The sequence below is a fragment of the Nicotiana tomentosiformis genome, chromosome 9 (genome assembly GCF_000390325.3).
Source record: "Nicotiana tomentosiformis chromosome 9, ASM39032v3, whole genome shotgun sequence".
NCBI lineage: Eukaryota > Viridiplantae > Streptophyta > Magnoliopsida > Solanales > Solanaceae > Nicotiana > Nicotiana tomentosiformis.
The window spans coordinates 28162855-28175468 of record NC_090820.1 but is presented as its reverse complement, the minus strand read 5'-3'; the positions used below and the strand labels follow the sequence as shown (position 1 = coordinate 28175468).

At 39.3% G+C, this 12614-nt stretch overlaps 1 protein-coding gene across 1 annotated transcript; it reads left to right on the top strand.

Moving 5' to 3' along the window:
• The first annotated feature begins 4012 nt into the window (after positions 1-4012).
• On the top strand, positions 4013-4453 carry LOC138898526 (uncharacterized). Its single transcript, XM_070184601.1, has one exon. The coding sequence runs from the start codon at positions 4013-4015 to the stop codon at positions 4451-4453; it is 441 nt and encodes a 146-aa protein (XP_070040702.1).
• Positions 4454-12614: the final 8161 nt, after the last annotated feature.

The following is a 12614-nucleotide window of genomic DNA, read 5'->3' as shown; positions in this document are numbered from 1 at the left end:
AGTAACCTCAAAGGATCTATTTTTTTAATCAAATCATAGCATTAATAGAAAATCTAAACCATTTGAACAAAAATTAAATAAACAGCCTTTTACATGTTAAAGCCTTTAGCAATTTAACATCAATCTTTAAAATATACCACAACTTCTATTCTATTTATCAATGTTCAAAAGAAATACGTTTCATGAAAACTTATCTTTAGCACTTAAATAGGTATACTTTTATCAATACGTAAGTTTTGACAAAAACTTATAACATTTACCTTAAGTGTCATTTTGCCAACAGGATTTAAAATAAAATTTTATAAAACAACATGACACTACATAGGCAGCATAATATTTTAGTACATGGAGACATCCGTATTTGTTTGTCCCCACAAGCACAAAAGCACATTTGCAAATAATTTAAGTATTAACTCGAAACATGCTTTTAGAGAAAATCCCTCAAGAAGAGTAAGTTTTAATCAACTTACCTCACTTTCGCTTAATTAATGTTCACAAGCTTTCAATCTTCTTCCATCGTTCTAATATTGATTAAAATGTTCAAGCATCACCAACAAGTCAATATCCTTATTACATCAAAATATGACCTAAAATATTGATCAATATCCATTTATGGCTCATAAGTTGGCTACAAGCCTCCAAAAACTCAAATCGCCGAATAGATTCACATGCTAGTCCATTCAACTTCATTCTTATATTTTAATACCCATTTGAAGTCATTAATGATACTACATCAATTTTCCAATGCCACTAAGTTACTACCCGTCGTCTTCCATAATCAACCCTTGCAAAATATACAATTCGGGCGATTACTTAGTTGATCACTTCCAACTTTTGCTAACAAATAATTTCATAGGTTCATTGTATTCATCAATTTCAACGCCACTATTACTATTCATCTTATCTCTTATTTTCTCAAAAATACTATTCATTCCATGAATTAGAGTTTTATAATCCAATCTTTCAACCATTAAAACTTGTAACAAATGCTTCAAATACTTCTAACTACTCATTTGAAGCATTAGAATTACCTCTAGTAGATCAATGTTGAAAAATCACAACTTTGGTGATTTTTGTGTTTTTGAGGATTTGATGATGAAATCTAGTATTTGGATGCAAGAATGATATTAGAACGCATGTATATTGACTAAGAATCAACCCAAAATATCATTAACAACTTACCTTAGTTGGTTGGACTTGATTTGAGCTTAAAATCGCATCTTCACCTCAAGAACCCTAACCCAAAAACTCAAAATACTCTTTTTCCCCGATTTTGTACTTATAGGCCCAAATTTATGGGTTTCGGACGCGGGCCAGGATGCTTTGCTTCCCCAGTTCACTCCTCCTCCAAGCCCGGATGCAGACCTGGACGCTATGGCAGTAATTCATTGCACACCTTTGGTAATTTGATGATAACTTCTTGTAGGAACGCCCAAATGATGAACGGTTTAAAGGGTTAGAAACTAGACTCAAATATCTTTCATTTTATGGGTTGTTCACCACATAACTCCTTACATTTATCTATATATACTCATCCAAAGTTAGGTCTTACGCGTACTCATTTGAAACTTTTAGTCTATCATGTAATTTCCAACTTGACTTGGATTTAGGGCTCTCCTTAGACCTCACATCACTTATAATATGTCTCATACACTTATTATCATATCCAATTAATATCCATCATATTAATAGTCCTCGTCTGCACATAAAATTATGTATTTAGCACGCATCAACTTTCTTAATAGCACTTAAGCACTTTGAAATTTTCAGGGGTGCTACACTTTACATTCGAACACTAGGAAAGAATGATATGAGAATACGACAACCTGATTGCCACAGAAACTGGGACTATGAAATTCGGGAACAGAAATGTCGCATCGGGATCGGGGACTGCCTAGTCAGCCCTATAGAAACAAGTTGTATATATTAGCCACTAGTAATGGCAATTTCTTTTTCAACAAATTGAATGTTTATGTACTTTTGAAGATAGAAGGAATAAAATAAAGTCCTTTTATTTTTATATTATTTCTTATCCAAATAATGAATTGATTTTATCATTTGAAAGTTAATCAAGTACTTCAAATGCTAGTATCAGAATGAACATGAGACATCCTCTTCAAGAGCACCGTAAGAGTTTATGCCCGAAACCCAAATGCTATCGGGGGGAAATGCACTCCTTGCATAATTCGACGCCAAAAAGTAAACTTTGCACAATGCTTAAACGAAAATCACTTTTATATATCAAACGTGCCAACTACCACAAGTACAAAAATACGAAAAGAAATGAACAAAGGAAAAAGAAAGGAAAAAAACTAAACTATATCACCCCAGAACGTGGGTGAAAGAAGCATCTGCGCCCTCAGGGGAAGTAGGCGGATCTGCCGTCAACTCGGGATCTTATCCTTCATCATTGTCCTCTTCAAGTTCCTCCTCGGTCTCGAGAACTCGAAACCGGAACAATAAGAGTCAGTTGCATCGGGCTGAGCCGGGAGGCGTCTTCGAGCGATTGATGCCAGCTCTAGGGCCCTGGTGATTTCGGCATCAATATCAATGATGCACGCTTTGGAATCTTCTAAGATTTGTCTCCTCATGCTATAAATAGAATGTGTTTTTTCAATAATGAGGGCATCCGCTCGGTGCTGGAGTTCTGATTTAAGCTGCTTAACCTCGGTCGAAAGGCCATCCCGCTCGGATCTCACGGCGCTAAGGCGAAGATCAAGATCACAGATGGTGGTTTTATGAACCTTATTATGTTCCATGATCCTCTTATACCTATCCTCCATCTGGGCACGCTTCTCCTCGGCAACAACGGCTTCTGCAGTCTTGGAATCCAAGGCTGCCTCCAAGTTATTTACTTGCTCAGTGGAGGAAGCCTCGCGCTCGGGAGTAGCAAGCACCACATTTTGAACCTCAAACCATTTAGCCTTAACTTCTTAAAATTGTACATTTAACTAGGAGGCTTCTTGGCTAAGGGCCATCACTTCCTACTCACTCTGCTACAACCGAAGCTCCAACTCACCGGCTGTAGCATCTTGTGCTTCCAGCACCGGGAGACGAGCAGCAACTTGGTCCCTCTCAGCCAACAGTTGATCCCGCTCGAACTTAAGCTTTTCTTAATCGAGGATCAACTTCTGAAAGCACTCAGAAGCAAGGAAGTTGGCCTGCGAAGCAAAAACCCAAGTTAGATCCTGTCATAGCAAGTCAAGAAGAAACAACGAGTAAAAAGAACAAGTACAATATCACTTATACGTTGTGCATGTCATTATTTGTCATACACTCCCCCTGAAAGAGAGTGTATTTTCTTCTTATCTTTCTTTGAAGCCAGCGGCTTTAGGTAATTGGCGAGTTCCACCGGCTAGGACAACAAATGGCACTTGATAGATACCGAGAGGGAGACACTCCTCCTCCTATGAGGATCTGCAGAAGGGGGAGAATAGTTGTGCCCCAAATTCCCATGTTCTGGGGACTGGAGAGGAGAGACAGTCTCCTCTCGGGTGTTAAAATTAGTTAGGGCAGGATACTACTATCCTCGGATGGAACAAGATGCTAAGGCGTTCGTTCAGAAAAGCGACAAGTGTCGACGCCATGCATCGTTAGTGCACCAACCAGCAGAGCTACTGCACTCGGTATTATCCTTGTGTCCATTCATGAAATGGGGGATGAAGATAGTCGATCTGTTGCTACTGGCTCCCGGTAAGGTAAGGTTTCTTTTGATTTTAACTGATTACTTCTCTAAGTGGGTTGAGGCAGGTCCTTACCGAAAAATCGGCGAGCGTAAAATGGTCGATTTCCTGTGGGAGAACATAATTTGACGGTTCGAAATACCGAAGAAGATTGCCTTCGATAACGGGCCACAATTCATAAGCGCAAAGGTCACAAAATTTCTTAAAGACTTGAAAATCAAAAGAATCACATCTTTGCCATACCATCCGAGCGCGAATGGACAATTGGAATCAACAAATAAGGTGATCATTCAAAACCTTAAAAAGAGACTGGAAGCGACCAAAGGCAAATGGACCGAAAAGCTACCGGGAGTGCTATGGTCATACCGAACGACGGGCAAGTCAAGCATGGGAGAGACACCTCTCTCTCTCTCGTATACAAAGCAAAAGCTCTAAACTCGGTGGAAGTAGGAGAACCTAGCTTGAGGTACTTCCAAGCGGACAAAGAAACAAACAATGAAGCATTGCTAATCAAATTGGAGCTACTTGACGAACGCAGGGACTTGGCGCACATGAGGATGGTGGTCCATAAACAAAGAATGGAAAGACACTATAATCGAAGAGAAAATCTCCGCTATTTCAAAGTGGGAGACTTGGTTTTAAGAAAAATGACTCAAAATACCCGAGAGCTCAAAGCAGGGAAGCTGGGTCTAATGTGGAAAGGCCCCTACCAGGTTTCAGTTGTCACCGAGAATGGATCATATAAACTAGAAAAAACCAAGACGGAGTAGAATTTCCAATTAACTAGAATGTGACTCACCTCAAAAGGTATTATTGCTGATGAGCACCGCTTAGACTGAAAGTATGTGCTGCACTCTTTTCCTTTACTTTAGTTTTTATTCCAATTAGGTTTTTCTGGAAAGATTTTTAATGAGGCAGCAAAGGAAAGCATACTACGAAGGAAACGCCATCGACAGAAGTAAGACCTTTAAATGACAAGCCACTATGGGATGGTTAGATAGTCTTTGGCTCGATAGCAAAGTTCTTAATGGGAAACGAAGCTTGATATCAGACAGAAGGCTATTCAACCGTTCACGAGTGCTCCTTACTTACAAGCCACTGGGGGTGGTTAGATAATCTTTGGCTCGGTATCAAAGTAAACGAAGCTTGCTACCGGACCAAAGATTATCCAACTATTCACTAGTGGAATCCTCAAAGGAGCAAGACTTCCAGTGTTCCAATTCACATTCTTCGCATTCGAACACTAGGGGGAAATGATATGAGAATATGGTAACCTGATTGACATAGAAATTGGGACTACAAAATTCATGAACAAAAGTGTCATATCGAGACCAGGGACTGCGCAACCAGCCTCGTAGAAATAAGTTGTATGAATTAGCCATATAATGGCAATTTCTTTTCGAACAAGAAAAATGAATGCTTATGTACTTTTGAAGATAGAAGGAATAAAATAAAGTCCTATTATTTTTATCTTGTTTCTTGTGCAAATGATGAGTTGATTTTATCATTTGAAAGTTAATCAAGTACTTCAAATGCTAGTGTCGGAATAAAAAAGAGACGTCCTCTTCAAGAGCACCGTAAATATAAGAGGGCCCTCTCTTATGAAACCCTCACAGTAAAGGGTTGGTTCCGGAAACATTTATGCCCGGAACCCAAATGTTATCGGGGAAAATGCTTCCTAAGCCTTGCATAATTCGACGCAAAAAAGTAAACTTTGTGTAATGCTTAAACGAAAAGCACTTTTATTTATCAAACGTGCCAAGTAGCACAAGTACAAAAATACAAAAAGTAAACAACAAAGGAAAAAGAAAGCAAAAAACTAAACTATATCACCTCCAGAACTCGGGGGAAAAGAAGCATCAGCACCCCCAGAACTCGAGAATGAGAGGCATTAGCGCCCCTAGGAGAAGTAGGCGGATCTGCCATCGGCTCAAGATCTTGGCCTTCATCATTATCCTCTTCAAGTTCCTCCTCGCTTCCCGAGAACTCGAAACTGGAACCAGAAGAGTCAACTGTATCGGGCTGAGCTGGGAGGTGCCTTTGAGCGGTTGACTCCAGCTCTAAGGGCCTTAGCAATTTCATCGCCAATATCAATGGCACTCGCTTTGGCTCTTCCAAGGTTTTTCTCCTCATGCTATACATAGAATGTATTTTTTTGATGATGAGGGAATCCGCTCGGCGCTGAAGTTCTGATTTGAGCCAATCAACCTCGGTCAAAAGGCTATCCCGCTCGGATCTCGTGACCCTAAGGCTGAGATCAAGGTCACAAATAGTGATTATATGAACCTTATTGTATTCTATAATCCTCTTATACTTATCCTCCATCTAGGCATTCTGCTCCTCAGCAACAACAACCTCTTCAGCTTTGGAGTTCAAGGATGCCTCCAAGTTATTCAATCTCTCAGTGGAGGCAGCCCCACGCTCGGCAGCAGCAAGCACAACATTTGGACCTCAGACCATTTAGCCTTGGCTTCTTGAAACTGTACATTTAACTCACAGGCTTCTTGGATAAGGGCCGTCACTTCTTGCTCACTCTGCTACAGTCGAGCCTCTAACTCTCCAACTTCAGCAGCTTTTGTTTCCAGGACCGGGAGGCGAGCAACAATTTGGTCCCTCTCGGACAACAGTGGATCCCGCTCGAACTTAAGCTTTTCTTTATCGAGGATCAACTTCTGAAGGCCCTCGGAAGCAAGGAAGTTGGCATGCAAAGCAAAGCCCAAGTTTGAAACTCTGTCATAAGGAAACAGACAGTTAAAAGACTAAGCACAATACTATTGTTGTGTTGTGCATGGTATTATTTATCATACACTCCCCCGAAAGAGAGTGTATTTTCTTCTTATCTTTCTCTGAAGCCAGCAGCTTCAGGTAATTGGCGAGTTCCACTGGTCGGGACAGCAGATGGCACTCGGTAGATACCGAGAGGGAGACACTCCTCCTCCTATAGGGATCTGCAGAAGGGGGTGACTAGTTGTGCCCCAAATTCCCATGGACTAGGGACTAGGGAGGAGGGACATCCTCCTCTCGGGTGTCTGCAGGCGGTGGGGGTGATGTAACAACTATTGATGAAAAAAGTATGGTCGGCGTAGAAGGAGATGAAGCTGATGAAGTTGTGGGATGAGACGCAGTTACGGCGGAGGCTGTGCTGGTTGCTCACTAACCAAAGATGGAAGAGGCCCATTACTCGGCCTCACAATACCGGGAGCAACAACTGGGATCGGGAAGGGAGAGTTGACATTCTCCACCAAATCAAATTCTCCCTAGAGCGCTTGGGAATCATACTCGGTTGGGTTTGTAAGCTCTTTAGATTGAGCATTATGTTGAGCTGATGAAGGATGTTGTCTCCTTTGTAGGGAAGCCCCTTAATCACTGGCTTCCCCATCATCATCAATCACCATAGTGACTGTGGTTGGCTCGGGCGCGGCTCTCTTCACCTTTTTGTTCTTGCCCTCGGCCGAGGAAGAACGTCGCCTTTTTGGTAGCTTGTTCTCCGGCCGGGGACTCCGAGAGGAAACGCTTGCACCAGAAGCAGATCCGGTGGTGCCTATTCGGGTAAGAGCCTCCTTCAGCAACCTTGTAGCCTCCACAGGATCAGCCAAAACATCCTCCTTAGGGATGGTAACAGATCCCCGAGGGAGACCTGAATTCAACAAAAAAAGATGTTAACCAATTTTCTTATGCACAAAAATGAAATGAAGACACAATCAGTTTCACGAGTCAACTTACCATGATTTTTGGCCTTCCACATATATTTTGGGGTCCAGTTCTTTCCATCGATGTTCACAGAATCTTCGCCCTTGAATGAGAGTTAGAGTCTGCCATAGACATCTAATGTGACTTAAATCTTTATCTACACACCAAAAACTCCAAAATTTGGCTAGCTCCCCAAATTTTTAGAAATTTTGCCAGAGTTTCCCTTGTAATTGGGGCCTATCCACCTGCCAGAGAATCTCAAAAATCAATCCTAAACAACATATAGATAACACCACATCGCACCATATACATGAAAACAACATCCATGACTCTCGAGGCCAACTCTATGACCTTGCTTACCTTGGTCGTATCCTTGACTTTTCCTTCCTCCATTACGAGGACAATTGGGCACATCACACATTATGCCTGTTATGTGTATCACTCCTTTAATCCTTAGGCTTTTCTCATTTCGTAGCACGACGTGCAAACATTCCTTGATATTAATAAGGGAACTCTGAGACTAACTCGGAACCTTAACACACGATTGAGGATAGAAGAAGAGAAATATTTCCTAAATATCGTTGTAGCCTCCCTATTATAAGTGTGGTCGGCAATACACCGATAAGAGGGACTCTACTGACACAACTCCATGACACCTTAGGACTCTTAAATGGTGCTCTGATACCAAGTTTGTCACGCCCCGAACTTGGGGAGCATGACCGACGCTCAACCGAGTGAACCCAGTAGAGCAAGCCTACGCTACATCAACCTCTCATCATAACTCATGCATGCTTTATTAAAACATAATTAGATCTTGACTTTCATATTGAATACATTTGGCTCAATGGCCCATGAATTTTGTTTTTCTCATGATGGTTACATAGCTTCATAAATATCTGTGAACATAAATACATGACGAAACTCAAAACTTAAGTACATGACCCATAATGTGCATGGAGCTTCTATGGCAATAGATACCTAAGTACATAAAACCAACTAAACTCGAATACCCACTGGAATTGTAGCGGACTCACCATAATCTGCTGCACAGAAGATCCCTATCAAAGATCCATATCATCCTGTAGAAGTATACCTGCATCCATTGAAAGATGCAGCGCCCCCCGCAAAAAGGGACACGAGTGCATGTGGAATAGTACTCGTATGTAAGGCAGACAAAATAACATATGAGAATACGGTAACTCAAATAAGAGGCAAAGTACATCAAGAAACTATAAAACATCCAATAGAATCAAATTTCAAGTCTTATTATACTTACATCATTCTAAACTTCTTTTAGGATCAACTGATCCATATGAACTATACGTGGAATACATAATATAATGTAATTTAAACAACATGTACAAACAAGGCCAATGAAAGTGGCACCTATTGTCTGCGTTAACAATGCACCTCACTAGACTGTCCATATCCCTCTCTTATTTTACACCTATACATTTATAGACCGTCCTTAGTGTTCACATATCATATTATACACATATACATCTTATAGACCGTCCACTGTGTTCACGTATCATATTATACACCTATTCGTTTTATAGACCGTTCATAAGATTTCATACACAATACACCTATGCGTTTCATAGACCGTTCATAGGATTTCATACACAATACGCATGTGCGTTTCATAGACCGTTCACAGTATCACCTATACAATACACTTGTGCGTTTCATAGTCCGTTCATAGTATCACCTATACAATACACTTGTGCGTTTCATAGTCCGTTCACAGTGTTTACTTACACAATACACCTATGTGTTTTATAGATTGTTCACAGTGTTTACTTACATAAAACAAATACACATATGCGTTTCATATACCGTTCATAGTGTTTACTTACATAATACACATGTGCGTTTCATAGACCGCCCACATTGTTTACTTACACAATACACTTGTGCGTTTTATAGACCGTTCACAGTGTTTACTTACACAATACACTTGTGCGTTTCATAGACCGTTCATAGTGTTTACTTACACAATACACCTGTGCGTTTCATAGACCGTTCATTGTGTTTACTTACACAATACACTTGTGCATTTCATAGACCGTTCACAGGATCATAACACATCATTATTCACATGACCATATATATAAACCCAAAGCGACATCACTAGCACTACTTTTAAGGTCATAAGTTCCCGGATCATTGGAACACTTCATGTTCATGTTCATGCTCATCATGAAGGAATACAACTCATTACGTTAACACGTATGGTAAATCAATAAGTCAATTTCAATGGAGCATGGTCCAAATACGTTTTCCATAAGATTTATCGTCAGCATAGGACATCCCTCTTCCATTTCATTATATACTCTCTTGTCATCTTAAGGTCATTAGCTAAGTTCATGATTCTTGAGGACTTAACATCAAAGTTATTTACATACATTATTTCAGAAGCATACAACTATAGTTGAAACCATTGGCACATACGACACCTCATAATCCTCATTTAGGCAAACAACCATATTTCATGTTCATACCATCACTTTCTTATACTTGCCATGGGTGATCATAGGACATCAACAACATTTAAAGTATTTAGGAACATCATAACCTCTCATCATAAGGGAGTATGAGCTTATAACACATTAGACACATAAGTACAAATACATTATCTCATAACCTTTCACACCATATATCACTTCACAATTACTTTCAACTACTTACGACATCATTATTTCATTGGCTCCCTTGGCCATACATATTATTCTTCATTCATGGCACCGTGACCGTATATCATATTCCGCACTTTCATTTCTTTACTTTCAAGGATTATCATCATAAACATCATCATATAGAATACTCTTGAAATACCTTTTCCCAAAAGGGCAATATACAATTTCAACTCATGAATATGTAAGAACTCAAAACATATTGGAAATACCTACCAAACAAAGTATTAGTTAGAACAACCATATTTGGACATGACTTGAGTACAAAAGCCTTTGGATAATTCTAGATGTAATACATCGCCAGCCCCTTAAAGTTGTCCCCACTTTTCACTTACACACTTTATCTTAAGTCTGTTCCATTTAAACACTTTAAATAGGTCTTTACTGTGTCATTTAGATACAATGCGCTGGCATGGCAAGGCATGTGTTTCTCATATTTTTCAAGCTCATGAAATCATCCCAAAAAACAAATTGTACATATTTTTTGCCGGAAACACAAATAGCTTTTGCCGAAAAATTTTCTGATGAACTTCTCTTTTAATTTTTCAGTATTGTTCACACGATTATTACCGTGTACTCCTTCAGATCTGGGTATACTACTACCAACACCTTTAAATCTGGCCACCACCATAAACTTCTCATTTTTCTTCTCGTTTTTAGATAAGATTGCTGCAATTCTAGCCAGAAGATTCAACATCGGCAGGTGCTTCTTAGCGGCCACCTTTTTTTGTTGAGAAAAACAAAAAAACAACTTTTTATTGCTAAAGAAAGGAAGAGCAGTTATAATTTATTAGGCAGGAAGCTTAGAAGCTTCGATATCTGCATCTTGTTTAATCAATTATAGTCATTGTCATCAAAAGCCATTTGAATCGGCAACGACCCAAGTCATCAATGATGGCCAGCATAATTTTCCTCATTCCCAAACTCCTTTCGTCAATGGTGCCGTTGGGGTCACAATCGAAGGTCTCAAAGATGGAATCGCAGAGGTGGGTGAGTTCCTCCGGCAAGGCTACAACTTCGATTCCGAAATGAGCCTCTATATGGCGGAGAGACTCGAATGCTTTGTGAAGCTCAGATTGGGATAAAACGTCGTCGTTGTTGAGGTCCAAATCGGTGAATCCTTTATCGATTGCCTTTGAAAAAGCTTCTTCGTCGTTCACGAATCATTGATTCGTCTTATGGTCACCACTCCCATTTTGTGTGTGTTCAGCTTCATATTTTTCTTTTCCTTTTTTCAAAAGTTTTTCTTAATTCCATGTGTCCCTATTTTGTTCGTCAAGATGGCGTGTGAATTACATGCAACTATTGGGTTTGACTGCCTGTTAATTTTGTGTCTAAATGACAAAGAAAAGACTTATTTAAAGTGTTTAAATAAGTAAACTTAAAATAAAGTGTGTAAGTGAAAAATTTGGATAACTTTAAGGGGCTGTGGATGTATTACACCATAATTCTATTTTCGGAGTCAATTTGGAATAGCTGAATCAAGTCTCATTTGATAATACTTCACACATCATTTCATTTCATTGGCACTATTGGCCACAAGTATAACTTTTATTTTTTTTGGCACGGTGTCCACACTTTATATCCCCAACTCACTACTTTCACTTTCAAGCATCTTTATAGATTATCGACAACAAAAAATTCCTAATCATGACTTTTAGCACACCTATGAGCAATTAAGAGTCTTAAGCACATTGAGACTTCTTACACAATTTGGCATAATAGCCTTTACTTGAAACACTACTTGGAGTCATAATATTTTTATACCCAATTCATGCTTTGAACACATTCCCGAAGGATAACATCATATGATATGAGCATCCGGAATACATTTTGAACATATACCTTTCAACACAAAGCTTATTCGGAATAGTTAATTTTATAATGGATAATTCGGGACTAACAAGAACATCATGGAATACAATTCTAAGAGAGAAATTTAGCCAACATATCTTTGAGCTTTCCTTAAATTACTACAACATTCCAAAAATCTTAGCAACCCCAATCTATTTTGAGACATAACAAAATTGAACACAAATTAGGAAGATATTCATGGTTTCAGCTCATTTGAGCATTTAATCAAACACTAGGTGTGCAAATTTGACGATAAGATTCTTCTACAAGATTTTCTTCATTCCACAAGCTTTATTTCACTTCACAACCCAATCTTTACCCATTTGGGCTCAACAATCTTCCCACAAACCTTATTGGTATCTACATGTATACATAATACTATTACACCCAAGAATCATACTCTCAGTCACCCATCATTTACCTCAAACTCGAAATTGAAGACTAGGGTTAGATCCTTACCTTTTGAGTGAAAATCTTGTGAGATTTCCTTGTTGGATTTCAAAGCTTGGACAAGATCTTGATGAACAAAGTACTTGAGCTACTTCCTCTCTCTAGAACACTTTAACTTCTCTCTAAAAATATAGGTTTTTGCCTTCAAAATGAGCCCCAAAGGCTATTTATCAAAATGGGGTCTGGTTATAAAAATCAGAAAATGGACCCTCCGATCTCAACTCTGCGGTCGCAGAATGGA